The following is a 16,132-nucleotide window of genomic DNA, read 5'->3' on the forward strand; positions in this document are numbered from 1 at the left end:
TACAAAACAGATTTCAGTACTTCAATAGGTTGGTATATTAACATTATATCAGTTAATGAAATTACGGTATTAAACTGTAAATTTAAGTTAAAACCTAAAATGTTGCTACCATATTTTTAACGGTAAAATTCCAGCAACCACAGCTGCCGTTTTTTTTTTACCGTAAATTTTACTGATTTTTTTTTACAGTGCTGATAATATTGAAGGTTGGCTGCTTATCTCCTGTGCAGAGCAATTGGGATCTATTTTTTATTATATTTTTCAACTGTCCCTTACTCAACAGAAGGTGCCGAGATGATGGAAATCCTCTACAGTCATCCCAGTGGCTAAAAATAATCATCCAGTAGAACTAAATGATTTTAGACCAGTTGCGCTGACCTCTTTAATAATGAAGAGTTTTGAGAGATTGTTGAAAAAAGAGCTCCTTACAATGGTAGAAGATTCTCTCGATCCTCTTCAGTTTGCTTATAGGGCCAGGCGTGAGGTAGAGGATGCTACGGCCACCTTGTTGAATTTGGTTCTTAAGCATTTAGAGGGAACTAAAATTTCTATGATTTTGTTTTCTCATCAGCTTTTTATACGATTCATCCTCTCATTTTAGTAGAGAAACTTTTGAGCTTTGGTTTTGATTTTTGTATCATTGGGTGGATCCTTGACTTTCTAACTGATCGAATTCAGAGAGTAAAGGCTGATTTATACTTCTGCGTCAAACCTACGCCGTAGCTTATGCATAGACGCACACCCATACGCCGTAGGGCTACGGCATAGGTCCGACACAGAAGTATAAATCAGCCTTAAGGGTGAATGGATGTTTGTCAGAGGTACTGTCTTCATCCACAGGGTCCCCTCGGGGATGTGTGCTTTCTCCACTCCTGTTTTTATATTTATATTTTATACACTGACGATTGCAGGAGTAGGCATGAGAATAGATTTATTGTAAAATATGCAGATGATTCAGCTATTGTCAGCCTCCTCCATGCGGATGAAAATGACCATGGCCTCGTGGTAGATGATTTTGTTCAGTGGTGTGATAATGCACTCCTGCAAATAAATGTATTAAAAACTAAAGACATGCATATTGATTTTAGGCGTAATCAAAGTGATGTAAAGAGAACAACTATTAAAGATCAGGAGGTGGAGGTTGTGGAATCATATAAGTATTTGGGATGTGTGATTGATAACAAGCTGAATTTTAATGTCAATGTGGAGAAGATTTGTAAAAGGGGCCAGCAATGTCTGTATTGTCTACGGAGACTGTCCAAATTTAACGTTGATAGATCCCTGATGACTCTGTTTTACAAATCTTATATTGAGTCTGTTTTAACATTTGCTATGTTATGCTGGTATGGCAGTCTTAGTGTGAAGGCAAAGACGGCATTGGTGAAAATAGTTAACACTAGCAGTAAGGTTTTAGGAGTTCAGCAGAGTCATCCTACCGACCTATATAATCGCCATGTAGTTAGAAAAGCCCAATCTATCTTAACGGTTACTTCCCATCCTCTATACTCCGAGTTTCAGTTTTTACCCTCAGGATCTCGGTTAAGATTTCCTTCTGTTAGGAGTAACAGGTACAAACATTCATTTATTCCTACTTCTATCTCTTTGCTAAATTCGGGCAGGTGGGGAGTAGGTGGAAGAAGGTAGTTGTTTGGTCTTGTGTTGTCCTGTTTTTTTTTGTTGTTTTTTTATTGTAATTTTTTATGTATTGTAAATTGTCTTTTTTGTATGCTGGTCTTGCTGTAAAACCAATTGCCCTTAGGGGACATAAATAAATAAAGAAAGATAGTATTACCCCTCATACTGATGAGTTTGTTTCTTCATTGGTACAGATTTGGAGAAATTTAGCATTACATCACTTGTTTACCATTCCTCTGCAGTGAATGGGTGCCGTCAAAATAAGAGTCTAAACAGCTGATAAATGCACGACTCCAGCTACATGTTTGAAATAAATGTCATTAAGACATTTTTAACTTTAAATTGGTTTCAAGATCAAGCACTGTTTACAAGCAAAAACAGTCCACAGTTCTACACAAATATGTTGGTGTATTTTGATGTGATTTTGATGTTTTTACTGGAAGGCAGCATTATTATGGATTATGGACTTGTATTTTGGCCAGAAGTGATGGTTTTAATTTTAAGTTAAAACACCTTAATGATGGATTTGTTGATATTAATTGATGGGCTGGATTCGCGTGGATTATTATTATGATGTTTTTATCATCTGTTTGAAATCTTATTCAGCACACATTCACAGAGGATCCATTGCTGAGCAAGTGATGTGCAGGCAATTATACATTTCTCCTAATCTGTTTTGATGAAGAAACAAACTCGTCTACATCTTGGATGGCCTGAGGAGGAGTCATTTAAATTTGGGGTGAAATATTTCTTTAAGCCACTGGTTAAGCACCATAGAGTCAGTACTAATATTGGTTATTGGCTAATATTAGTTATATATCTTAATTTATCTGTGACCAAATTGTATATTTAATTGTGCATGCACATTTCCTCTATTTTACATTTAGATCACCTTTGGCGTCATGTAATGCTCACTTAAGTTAATCTTTAAAAAACTCGAATAATTCAGTAAAACTGTTAAAATAATCTTTAACAAATGATTATCCATTTTTCAAAATGTACATGATAATATTATGATTATTTGGAAAAAATAGTATACATTTTAAAATTGGATAGCATAAAAAATCAGATAACGTGTTTCAGATTTTAATATTGGTACATCCCAATATACAGATGGCTTGCTTGTAGTTCCCTTTGTAGTTCTCTTTGCATATTAAGTCAGGATAGGAGAAAATAATTTAATGTTTAAAAAAATTGCACACCTTAATTTGAACTAGTCCTATAAGCACATTCAGTAGAATTTCTCCAATTAATTTTGCAACTATTTTTTTAGTTGCTTGATGTCTTCATAATAATGACATAGTTGGCATGCTGAGCTGCCAATTCAGAAATCTTATACTAAGCTTCTATGAGTTGAAAGCTGTTTAGCATTGTGCTGTAGTCTGCACCCCCAGACTAACACTAAACATGCATCTGCAGCAGAAACTATAAACTGAGGTGTGTATGAAGGTCGACACACCATAATTGCACCAATTTGAGCCCTGATTTAATCACTGAATGTGTAATGAATCATCTGCGCTGTGAATATTTAGAGGAACTGTTACAGACAGATATGGGCAGATGTCAGGGTCCCATGAGACAGAAAAAAAACACTCCTTGTCGGCAGTATGTCTCGAGAAATATTGCTTCTGGAGACCTTTATACCATTTCCTGTTGTCCTGGATTTAGACTTGTGTCGTCTCCTGTTGGCTTGGGGTGAGCTTGTCAGTAGAGCACCAGTATGATGATAATGTAAACCAATCTGACATTATTCTACAAAGTTGGAAATCCGCCTAGGCTGATCGCATAGTTTATCTCTCAATGTGCAGTCAGAGGAAATCAGGATAACCCTCAATCTCTGCTTCTGATCACAGATCAGTCCGTCAGCTCAGCGAGGTCTTTGTGCAGCTGCCCTCCAGGAAAGAGCTTCCTGAATACTATGAACTGATAAGGAAGCCAGTGGACTTCAAGAAGATCAAGGTTAGTGAGTTACAGTACGTCTTTTATTTCGGTGTGACCTTTACATCACATGTTCTGCTGTGACGCATTACCGTACAATCCGGACTGGCACACTCATTACTCCAACTGGACGATAACGGTATTACCTTACAACAGAGAATTGGTTTTTGATGCAAGGCCAGATAAACTGATCTTTTCACACTTCTAATGGGCCGTTTTACTCCCTTTATGTGTTTTTCGTATACATTTGATGATGTCGGTGGCTCTTATTTTCTGTTGCAACTCTAATTGACAATTGGCCTCAGTTGTTAAAGTTGAACCCTACAGGTAAAGAATGTTTTGTTGTTACAAGTGTTCTTGTTCGTCCAGGAGCGTGTGCGTAACCACAAGTACAGGAGTGTGAGCGATCTGGAGAAAGACGTCATGCTTCTTTGTCACAACGCTCAGACTTATAATCTAGAGGGCTCTCAGGTGAGTGAATAAATGGATTGAACAACCTCCATTACTGTCTTAAGTATGAATTGCCTCGCAGCACTACACCATCATTTTGTTGTGATTATATGTTGCATGAATTCCATGAAGTGCCTGTCATACATGCAAATACTAAGCACGTCATTATTGAACAAAGACCTGAATAGTCACTGATGTGTTTGAAGAATAGCTATCATGCATTATAAAATTTGGATTTTGGGTTTGTCTGAAGAAATTTATTACAGCCCGTTCCCAGATAATGTAATTATTTATTAATGTAAAGCTTTATAAGAACTGCACATTATATTTCAGATCTATTTATGCAGATCTCTTTACACAGTACTTTCATTGGGGTTTTTGCATTGTGTATTTTGAGAGGATTACAGGATTACTGACCGGATTTTGTCTGTGTCTGAAATCAATATTTCATCCTTTATGAAATGAGCACAATTTGGAGATGCAGTCCAGACCACTGCAAAAATATTATAAACTTTTTATCCTGTCGCTTTAAACAGTTCTCAGCATTACTTTTGGTTCGAAAGGAGTGCTGCAGATAGGTTATGCTTTTGTTATTATTTTTGCTTCACCTTTCCAGGTTTTAAAAATGTTCAGAAATGTATTGACATGCAGATTACAGACTTATTTCTTCATTTGTTTCTGTATGTTTTGTTGTTCAGGTTATTGTTTTAAATCAGCCTTTGTTTTTTGTAGATCTATGAGGACTCCATTGTTCTCCATTCAGTATTCAAAAGTGCAAGGCAAAAGATTGCTAGGGAGGAGAGCGACGATGACAGCAATGATGATGACGATGATGAGGAGGAGGAATCAGAGGAAGAGTGTAAGATTTTTCATTAACAAAGGACCAATTTACTGATACTAATGAAACTAAAGCTCTAGATTCCCCTTAAATTGTTTAAGAAGTGCAGTTTTCTTTTATTTGTTAAAGTACGATGTTTGGGCGGCACAAATCAAAGGCCTAAACACTTTTTTTCAAATAGGCATAAAGCCGCATTATCTCTGAAGTCAATCATTTCCATTCAAGAGTAGTACAAGAGCTGCATGGAGTTTTAATCAGAATTTTCCAAACCTATTTGAGCTTCATTTGTGTTGAAATATTTGAACTACATACATGACCGCTAGACCAAATGTGATGTATTCTAATAAAAACTATACAGCTATATACTATACTATATACTAGGGGTGACCCGAATAGTCGAAGATTCGATGCTTCGATAGGAGGAGCCTGATTCGACTACCAATCTCACAGTCGAATATTCACGGAGTGTTATGATCATGCCATTTTGGCTATATGGGGGTGCTCAAATGTCTGATTTCATATAGAACTGCTGGTTTTCTCCCAATAAGTTAATATACGGCCTATTATAATAATGCTGTAAATAAGAATCTGAAAAGAAAGAAGCTTCAAATAAATATTTTAACGTGCGTGAATAAATCCAACCACCCCTATAGATTTAAGTTTCACTTTCCATAATCCGTGACCAACAGAGGAGCATCTTGGCGGCAGGAATTTAAATCTTTAACAAGACTCAAACTGACACAGAGTGAAAGACTGGATTTTTTTGATCAGGTAGGGTACAAGTGATTTCAAAACATTTCAGCTGGTTTATATATATCATGTATATATTATTTATCTCATATAAGATGCATTTGGTTGAGTTGCGCTGCGGTAAAGCGCTTCATTGTAGTACTACGGTGATTATCTCTTCAGCGAGCAGCGCGAGCAGGACAAACAACAATGCAGAATATTAATAACTATGACTGGGACTGTCATATACATAACAATTATAATGAGAACACTATTATAATAAAACGCTGTGAATTTTTAGAGTTTAGTTGCCGTGTTTCTGCACGTTGTTGCGTGAAGAACGCGTCCACAAAAGGAGTTCATTCAGAGCCGCGCAGACACGTTCATGTGCATTCGGGGCATTTTGTGCAAATGGCCTAGGCTATAAGTCGTAATATTAACGTTATGTTGTATAAATAACGAAGCGTATTCTATATGAGATAAATGATGAGTTAAATCCCATTGATTAAAAACCTGCTGCTTCATTCTACTGGTCATCTTCAGCGTGCGCAGCTCAAAACAGAAATGCAGAACATTAATAACTACTGTCATATACATAACGTTATAATGAGAGCACTATTGTAAAAAATGTTGTGAATTCTTAGGGTTTCGCTGACGTTTAATGTTAACTATCTTTTAATCAAAACATAAAGCATTATTTACCCCTTTTATATCTGCGAGGTGTCCGTTACATATTTTCCCTGTGCTAACGCAATTATGACTGTCGAATGTCTGACTTGACTCTTGGTAATGTATTTTGCCCCGCCCCCAAACCATATGATTCAACTATCAGTTGAATATCGGCAAGATTCGAAAATTCCGATTCGACTATGAAAATCCTTAGTTGGGGACACCCTACTGTACACTAAAACAATTTTTCATCTTTTTTAATCTTTAAACTTTATTTTTGTAAAATGAGTGAGTCAAAGCCGAGATGTCTGATTTTGTTGTCTTTGTCAAATTAAATTTGCAAAAGTGATTTTGCATGAATTCAAGTGTCTACTTTAATGTTTTAAATAACTTTTGTGAAAATAAAATGTCGAAATATGGGTGAAATAATATTCTATCATCACGAAATGTGACAATTGTATGCGAATGTCAGAAAATAGTATAAAGGCGGCTTAAGGCTTTAGTTACATCACATCTGTGAACTTGATTTCTACTTGCTAGTCAATCGCAAGTGGTATTAGGGGAAGGGACATTTTCAATTGAGAGCGTCTGATTGGACAAGATTAAATTTGTAATATGTATATCTACTAAAAGTGAATTTTGTCATTTTTTTATCAAGTACACTGGCATATTCAGGATCGTATAGCTGATAAATTAAAAGTCACGAAACACTAAGGGCCAGATTTACTAAACATGGCAAATTAGCGTTAGAGCGCAATTCCATAAAAGCGCCGGTGGGAGGGAGAAAATTCTGCGGGTGATTTACTGACAATGCGCACATTAAAGAACACAGACGAAACATTAGTAAATCACGTTGCGTGATTCATTTTAATACTCTCCTCCCATAAATTTTGTGTCTGAAAGAGAAACTCCTACAAATGCATATTAAATAAGGTCAGGCGCAAAAATGACTGTGTCCACACCTTTTCAGTGCTAATTCACTGCGCGTGGTAAAATAAAATTAGTGTTAGTAAATCCTGACAGTACTATTTTAACGCCAAAAGACGTTTTGCGTTGGTGCAAGCTGTTAGTAAATCTGGCCCTAAGGATTTCATGAAGTCTTTAATGTTTAGTATTCAGTTTACATTTGATCAAGCAAACAAGTTAACAGCAAAGTACTTTGAGAATAAGAAAGATGTGGATGGCATTTGAAACGATGGGCTTTTAATAGATGTAAGTGAAATTGAAAACAATATGGGTTCTCAAATTCTTATAGTGTTATCCAGTAAAAATGACCATTTCTATAAGCTAATTTGCATTTGCTTCTCTTCTTTGTTGTAGAGTTGTGTTGTTTTATATAAATGACATATATTTTTTTAATCCAAGGTAAGTCAGTGAAGGTGAAAATTAAGCTGAGTAAACGGGACGAGAGATGTCAGGACAAAGGCAAGAAGAGACCAAGTCGTGGAAAGGCCAAGCCTGTGGTCAGTGACGATGACAGCGAGGAAGAACAGGAGGAGAACGTAAGTCCACCATTCCTCTCATCAATTACACCTGTCATTGATACAGTCTGTTTAGCCGGTTGACATTTAGCTTAATTAGACAAGACATCTTGTAATCAAAAACCTCGGGTGCATACATTGACATTTTGATTGAATATGCTTGAGGGAGGATATTATCACAAAATAAAAAAACGGGCTTTGATTAAGCGCTTATGGGATGGCTAACCTGCAAAGAGGTGCTTCCACTCAAAATGTAGCCCACAGACAGCCTCTAAAAACTATATAAAGAGATGCCTAGCCACATGTCCTTATCTTTAATCTTCTAAGAGGTGTTTGAGATGTTATGCAGTTCCCCGAGGGAATCGCTTATCGAAAAAAGGATTTACTGTGCCCTGAAACTTAGCTTTAATTCCTCTCTCTTTATCCCACCCGCTGCAGTTCAAGAGGAAAACGTAAGTCTGTTTCTCTCGCTTTCACATGCGCTTTCTTTCTGTTGTGTGATTGCTTCATGTCTGAACATCAATCCTCATAAAAAGTCAGTGTGAATATGTCAGAACCGTGTGACCAAGGCCTATGAGTCGGTGTTAGATTGTCTCATTATCCAGAAATAAGAAGGTAATAAGGAGGCATTCACAGTAAGCAGCTCAGTCCACGAATAATGAGCCTCTGCGGAGCAGCGTTCAGTCAGGTGTGGCGTGGGTCGCTGGAGCTCTGCCGTGGGGCGGTCTGTGGTCCGCATGTGCGTGTAATGTCGTCATGTGTTTGTTTTCAGGAGCTGTCACAGGGGAGCCACAGCGATGATGAGTGAAGAGGAGATGAGCTGATCATCAGCATTCCCTTCGCACGTTTATTTGCTTCTTTTATTGTCTTTTGTCACCCAGCTCAATTATTCTGTGCTTGCAAAAAGATAGATTATTTTTTTTGTTTTATTGTATGTTTAAACACTTTCATTCTGTTTTGGATGCAGCTGACTGAGGAGTAATCTACAGTGAGGAAGCATCTGCTTTGCACCTTTAATAGCTTACAGTTATTCTGAAACTTCCCTACATGTAGGGGGGACTTGCCTGCTTGTTCCAAGGACAAATGCAGATTTGTTGGTTGCAGTGTCATTTGCTTCACTTTTTTCTTTTTTTAAAAAGTTTTTTTATTTACAGTGGAGAAGAGCATCTCACAGTATTTCAATATTTCAACAGAGTATTGCATGTCAGACTATAAACCAGCTCAGATTGGCTACCTTTTTCATCTATGGATATTTTTCTATTTTCGTTGAAAAAAAAAAAAAAACAGTGTTATTAAGGAATGGGGTGTTTTTAAAATGACTCTTTGCTCTTATACCGTATTGGTAGAAATATGTATTGCATTTAAAAAAAAAAAGAATGTTATTGCTTTTATATGTACTCATCAACAAACTTGCATTATTGTCAATGAGAAATCTTTTTGATCTGTTCTCCTATGTGCCATCAGTCATTTCTGACATCTCTTTTATACGTGCTTGTGCTTGGTAACTCCTCTAAAGTGTCATAATCTTTATTCTCCTTGCACACTCTCTTCGTGGTTGTAGCTCATAGCCCCGAGTAAACATTGCCAATGATGAACCTTCGCTTGTTGGTCAGTTTCTCTTTTAATGTAATGTCATGCTGATTGTCCTCATGAAAAAATTGTGATGTACATTACATGTTAGCAATGCTCCTCTTCTAATAGCCATGTGAAATCAATCCATGTGTACCAGTCATGAAGTGCTAGGAACATTTGCAATACCCCCGTTATGTTTTAGGTGTGTATGGCTTCATCTGCTTTATTAAAATAGAAGCTTAATATCCCTAATATTCGTTTGCGGTAATTACTTGTCAGGAACTGTTTACCTAAAGCCACTAAACTACAGTAATTACAGGAACAGTCCCCAAGCAAAAAGCTAAGATTAAGTACCTTGCTCAAGGGCACTTCATTTACCCACACATGCAAGCAAACCTGTAACATATAAGTCAGGCATTTTCAAACTGGTGCCAAGGGGGAGCTGATCTGTTTAATATGTCATAATTACATGCTTAATTTAAAAATGTTTCCTTTAAATTTTAGAATGTAGTCTTTATTTAACGATTTATATTTTTTTATACAGTAAAAATGAGTTTTATACACAACCATTCAAAATATTTGGGGTCATTACATTTTTCTCCCTACACATTACATTGATTAAAAGAGACAGTAAAGACATTTATAATGTTACAAAAGAAATTTATATTTCAAATAAATGCCATTCTTTTAAGCTATTCTAAGCTTTCTATTCAGGAAAAAAAAAAGTGTTTTCCACATTGAGCATAAGATGAAATGTTTTTTGAGTTTAAATTCTGAAGGATCATGTGACACTGGAGTATTTTTTTTAAACCAGACTTTTAAATGGTAGCGTAGCTGCCTTTATGTTACTGGAAGGGGGTCCCGTACAAAGAGGCCATCATTTTTCAGGGTCCTTGACAGCCAAAAGTTTGACGAGATACTTGGCTGTAAGGTTGCCATTACTCCTATAGTTCAGCAAATTTATATGTGATTTACAATATTGCACTGACTTGAAGAACTCACAAATGGGCAATTGTACATTGTTCAGTCCACTTACCCACCAGAAATAACACAATCCCATTTTAAGTGTCCTACCTCATATGAGCACTGAGAGGCACTGCAGAGGTCCTTTGTAGGTTCTTTTTTTTCCCTTCAGAGATCAAAAACACCTTTTCTTTCAGCGCTTCAGCCATTTAAATGGAGTTCTGCTAAGCTTATTCTCTTCGAGAGTACACAGTCCATTTCTGCCCTGTTTGTCTTGCACTTTGAAGTGGCAAGCTTAGATAGCGGTAAGCCTCAGAAGAAAGAGATAAATTGGACAGTAATCCTTGTCTCTGTGCCAGAGATGTCAGCTGGAAATAGTCAGGTGCCAATGCAATCCCTGCCATTCCTCTGTAGCCTTTGTGAGTTCTTTTCCGATCATCCGAGTGCCCGATGTGGTGATAACTAAGGCCATATCTCAAACAATCTCTCTCAGAAGTGCATAGAAATTATTCATGTATGACTGAATAAAAGGACCAGGTGCTCCCTATTATTAGAAGTTCTGCTGCTAATCACGCTTTATATCACATATTTAAGGTCTCAGGCCTATGAATACCCAAAATGCGTCACTTAAAAGGGCTCGGAGAGAATGCATTGATCCCTCTGGCATTCCAGAGTTCGTGATCGGTTAACTGCATGACTGAGGAAGTCTCCTCGTCCCCTCCTGCTGAAATGAATTAAACCTTACCGTATATATATCAGCTTCACCATAATCTGACCGCTGAGCCAGCATTTATGTAACTTGACTGAAGCATTTCCACCTCTGGGGAGCAAGATCAAAGACGTGGTCAGCGAAATTTCCATCTTACATTCATGAAATGCAGCACTTGTATTGAGTGAATTTTATCGACTTTTTTAACCAAAGGCAGATTAAGGCAAACCCGAGATTAAAAGGTGCTTTATAGAGAAATCTATAGTGTAATTTATTCCATGATAAGGCCTTATCTGGCTCTGGTATATCTAATTTGCTTAGATATAGGACTCTTGGATAGCGATAGCAATAGCTTGGCTCAATATCATTTCAAATGGAGAGTGTTTAAAAAATGAAAAAGAACAGAGTAAAGAAAACTCAAAATCAGTCATGCAGGAACGTTCGTACATTTGAATGAGATAAAACCACACTAGGGGACCTGCCAAAATCTACTGCCTTTTTCATCTCCCATGTGTCTGAAACCAGTAGAAAGGAGTTTTCTTTAGATGCATCAGTACCAGAATAGAAGATGAGATGCTGGCTATACCATCACATCTTCGTTCACAGGCTGCCATACAAAGGAACGCTTGAAGTGGCTTATTTGGAGCACTCGTGAGGATTGCATATCAACTATGAGCCGTGTGTTCGTTTCTACTCTGTCTGAAGTTAAGCCGTACGGTGCGCACATGCTTTACGTCTGCTCTTAACCATGACGCAGGATTTCCTGTTCTCAAGGTTTAAAAATTGTACACACAGACATGTTAAGGATGAGGTCACTGAATTATTCTGTAGATCACTGATTCTGCTATGTATCATCATGAGAGTGAAAATAGAAGATAATTTTTGAGATGCAATTTTTTTTTGCAAGGGATGCAAGTACTCCATTTCATGATGTAGGATGTGGAGAAAATGTCACAGCTTTCTGATAATTGCTTTTGTAAATCTACAACTAAGAGTGTGTTCACACTTGTAGTTCAGTTCTTTTGGTCCGGACCAAAAAAGCAAATGATACATTTAGGGAGTGTTTACTCTTGGCAGGTTTGATTCAGTTACAACAAACTTCGTTTGTTTGTGTAAATGTGAAAGCTGCCTTCTGAACCTTGATGCGAACCAAACAAGCAGACTGAGATGAGAACCATTTTTTAGGGGTTATCAGTCTGCATCCGAACTAACTCTGGTGTGGTTTGACTTAAAGGGATAGTTCACCCAAAAACACACCCTGATGTCGTTTCAAACCCATAAGACCTTCGTTCATCTCTGGAACACAAATTAAGACATTTTGGATGAAATTTAAGTGTTCTTTGACCCAGCATAGACAGCAACACAACTGAAATGTTCCCCAATGTATAGGACATTGATACAACAGTCCATGTGACATCAGTGGTTCAACTTCAATTTTGCAAAGCTACGAGAATACTTTTTGTGTGCAAAGAAAACAAAAACAACAATTTATTCAACAATTCTTCTCCCCGAGTTAATGCCTTCCGCCATTTGCGCGCGCTTTCTCCTGAATGTAAACAACGCTGATTACATTGATTAGCTACATTCTGGGGAAAGCGTGCGCATGAGTCGTGGTACTCTCCCAAATGGGGGAAGACGTTAACTTGGGGAGAAGAATTGTTGAATAAATTATTTTTTAAAGTATAAAATATTTATAAAAGTTATTTTTGTTTTCTTTGCGCACAAAAAGTATTCTTGTTGCTTTGCGAAATCGAAGTTGAACCACTGATGTCACATGGACTGTTTTATCGATGTCCTTGCTACATTTCTGGACCAGGGAACATTTCAGTTGTTTTGCTGTCTATGGAGGGTCAGAGAGCTCTCAGAATTCATCAAAAATATCTTAATTTGTGTTCCGGAGATGAACGACGGTCTTACGGGTTTGGAATGACATGAGGGTGAGGAATTAATTACAGAATTTTCATTTTTGGATGAACTAACCCTTTAAATATCTAAACTCACCACAAACATTCTCTTCTTGACATAGGAGCTGGAATCGCTATCTCCTTGCAGCAGATTTTCATTTGTGTGTGCAACAAATTAATTCATTGCTGCTGTTTTGACACTCATGTCATATGTAGTGAGTGCATACATGTAAAAGACTCCTGTAGTCAATAACCTACAATAACTGTGCACTGGACCAGTAGATCATGAATGAAATAATGTCCTGGTTTTCTGGTTCTGTGAATTCAAATGTTCATTGTCCAAAACAACATTGTCTCAGTGATACTCAGCTTTTGTCAATTTGTTATACATCAAGTGTGTTGTAGAAGTGAACAGTATAAATAAAGAGATCGTCTCAATAATGTGGTTTTGATAGATCATTTGTGACTTCAGAGCCACTGAGATATGGACCTGGTTAATTCAACTAGAACTATTTGAATAATTGGTTTACACTTGGGTAAGTAAGTACAAAGAGCAAATGTCACCAAAGGAACATACAAACTTTTATCATGACATTTGAGGCAAGGAACCAACTGCTTGCACTTATGAACTCAGGATCAGGGCCGATTCTTGACATTTTGAGGCCCCCCACCCCCAATAAATAGCACTTGAACGAATATGATTCCTAACCTTTTTATTTGTACATTTATTTGAACATCTCATTTTAAATTTAGTATATTTTTACTTTTACAGTACCAGTCAAAATGTGGACACATTACTATGTTTTTGAAAGAAGTCTCTTCTGCTCATCAAGCCTGCATTTATCTGATCAAAAATACAGAAAAAAACTGTAATATTCTGAAATATTACTACAATTTAAAATAATGGTTTTCTATTTTGCTAAACTTTAAAATATAATCTATTTCTGTGATCAAAGCTGAATTTTCAGCATCATCACCACCACGTCTTTAGTGCCACATCATTGTAGCGTCTGGACCAATCAAACACACAATTTTTCATTTGATTTAACAAATCAGTTATTCATTAGATTAACAAATCGTCACAGTCCCCTCACCCAATAAACTGGATGCCAGGATGTCTGCAACAGCACCAGGCCCCCCCCTGGTACCCATGGCAACCACGACACCTCTGCTAGACCAGATCCATTTACGACCTAATGGCATGTTGACCTTCAGAAATCATTCTAATATGCTGATTTATAATAGCATATTATAATGTTAGAAATAGTTGTGCTGAGTGATATAATGGCAAGAGTGATATACGTTTATGCATAAAACAGACCATTTTAAATTGAATACATTCAAACCTACTGGATGATGTTAAGTAGTCTGATGTCACACCTGCTTCTGGTCCCAAATGCTCTATATTAAAAGCAAACAACATACACTATACTCTCACAGTGTGCTGTATAGTATTACTGAAAAATCATGATCTTAACCTTTATCTCCATACCAAAATCTCAGCTGGCCAGGCAGTGATTCATCTTTTATGAATCTATAAAATAGTGGTGTCCAGAACGCTGTGAGTCTGGAGAAGGGTAGAGTGTGAGTTTTTAACAGTTTAGCTTAAAGGTATGAATGAATGGTGCTCATAAACAGCTGCTGAGATATTATTATAACTCGAAACAGTAATCAATACGTCACAACTTAACAAGCGGGAACACTTTGAACCTATGAACTTGGCATTGGTAGCACCGCCCTTACGAAAATTAACCATGGTTTTACTACAAATAAAACCAAAAATCCATGGTTACTATAGTTAAACCATGGTCCTGCTAGTTTAACCATGGCATTTGTTGTAGAACTGTGGTTATACAAATGGTAATCAATATGGCAAAAATCTTGGTTACTACACTTTTACTATAATAAAAACATGGTTAATTTTTTAAGGACATGCTGTACCAGCCTAGCAGTTGAAATGTCAGTGTAAGGTCCACACACATGGCCCAAGGAAGGTATCCAGTGGTGGATGAAGGTCACTTGCGTGTTCGGTCTTTTCAGCGCGCAGAGTTATTCAATTTAAGTTTAACTCAATCTGACTCCATTTTATTATCTCATCGAATTTAGGTTGAAAGGGAGATCGGTTGTTTGTCGGTCTCTGATTATTCTGACATTCGATTATTCTAATTAACTCTTTACTTTGTATTTTACTCGTTCATTAGGAATTTATGTCGTTTTTAGGATGCCTCACGGCGGCCGCCATGCGTGGGCTCCACGATCACAAAACTCGCCATTCTAATCCTTATTCAGAGGTTTGTGGCTAATACTATTTAATATACCTTAAATAGTAGGTCGGTTTAGCCCCCTACAGCTACCCATAGTATCTGAGTTTCCTGAGTTTCTTTTATCCTTACATCAGAATGCTGTGGCGTTATTTCAAATTATCATGTTAGTTGTAGTAAGTAGTTCATCACACTACAAAAGAACATGTTCCACTAATGTTTGACAACCAGAAAGTATCCAAATACTATTTGTTTCATTTTGAATACTATGTACACTATTTGTTGTCTAATGCAGTACGATTAAGACGTTTCTAAGTGTGTCTTAAGTGTATATATAGAAACTGAATTTAAGCTGAAATCAGTGTGTGTTCCTCTTTGGAGCAGCTGTGCTGACATGGCTGACTGCCGTCAGTGCTGGAAGACCCTGGGATGTGAGTTCACTTTGGGTAATGTTGAAGTATGACATGCGGAGGGGTGCCACGGCAAAAGTCTGCCCTCTGCTTGATGTGCTGCAGAGGAATTTAAGTCTGAAAGAGGGGGTGGATTAAAAGCAACAGTCCCAGCAGGTGGTTTTATTGTATGGAGGTTGAGGGAATATGTGAGGTCTGTACGCCTCCCTCTCATTCTCTCTTTTTGTCTGCTGTTTGTTTGTGTTGTTCTTATTCACATTTTCTCCTCTCTTCTGCTTTCTTTCTTTTTGTTTTCACCTTCTTATTCTGAAAAGACTTCGCTGAACACACAAAGTAGTTTAAAATTGAAGAACAGATATTTAAATGCATTATTTTTCACACACTTTCCTAATCCATTAATTTTCCAAACTGCTTCTCTTATGTAGGGTCCTAGGGATGCAGAAGTCTCAGTGTCTTGGGCTGTAGGGAAATACCATAATGGATGGCCAGTTCTTTCTAATCCTTTCTTCAGTGTTCGAACTATACCGTGGACTTTGGGGGAGCCCACTTGTTGCGGGGGGGGGGCGGTCGTGG

At 37.3% G+C, this 16,132-nt stretch overlaps 1 protein-coding gene across 2 annotated transcripts in view; it reads left to right on the top strand.

Annotated features, from left to right (window-relative positions):
• The window catches only part of LOC107755735 (probable global transcription activator SNF2L2), a 47,289-nt gene extending 37,954 nt beyond the window's left edge, over positions 1-9,335 (top strand). The window contains exons 30-35 of one of the 2 annotated variants that reach the window (XM_016572620.1): positions 3,489-3,594; positions 3,943-4,044; positions 4,756-4,882; positions 7,625-7,761; positions 8,179-8,192; positions 8,513-9,335. In XM_016572620.1, coding sequence (XP_016428106.1) covers positions 3,489-3,594; positions 3,943-4,044; positions 4,756-4,882; positions 7,625-7,761; positions 8,179-8,192; positions 8,513-8,564 — 538 coding nt within the window. In that variant the 3' untranslated portion in view covers positions 8,565-9,335. The remainder of the gene's footprint in view (positions 1-3,488; positions 3,595-3,942; positions 4,045-4,755; positions 4,883-7,624; positions 7,762-8,178; positions 8,193-8,512) is intronic. The other variant, XM_016572621.1, reaches the window with a different exon arrangement.
• Positions 9,336-16,132: the final 6,797 nt, after the last annotated feature.

Source organism: Sinocyclocheilus rhinocerous, unplaced genomic scaffold (genome assembly GCF_001515625.1).
Source record: "Sinocyclocheilus rhinocerous isolate Xijiao unplaced genomic scaffold, SAMN03320098_v1.1 scaffold171, whole genome shotgun sequence".
Lineage (NCBI taxonomy): Eukaryota > Metazoa > Chordata > Actinopteri > Cypriniformes > Cyprinidae > Sinocyclocheilus > Sinocyclocheilus rhinocerous.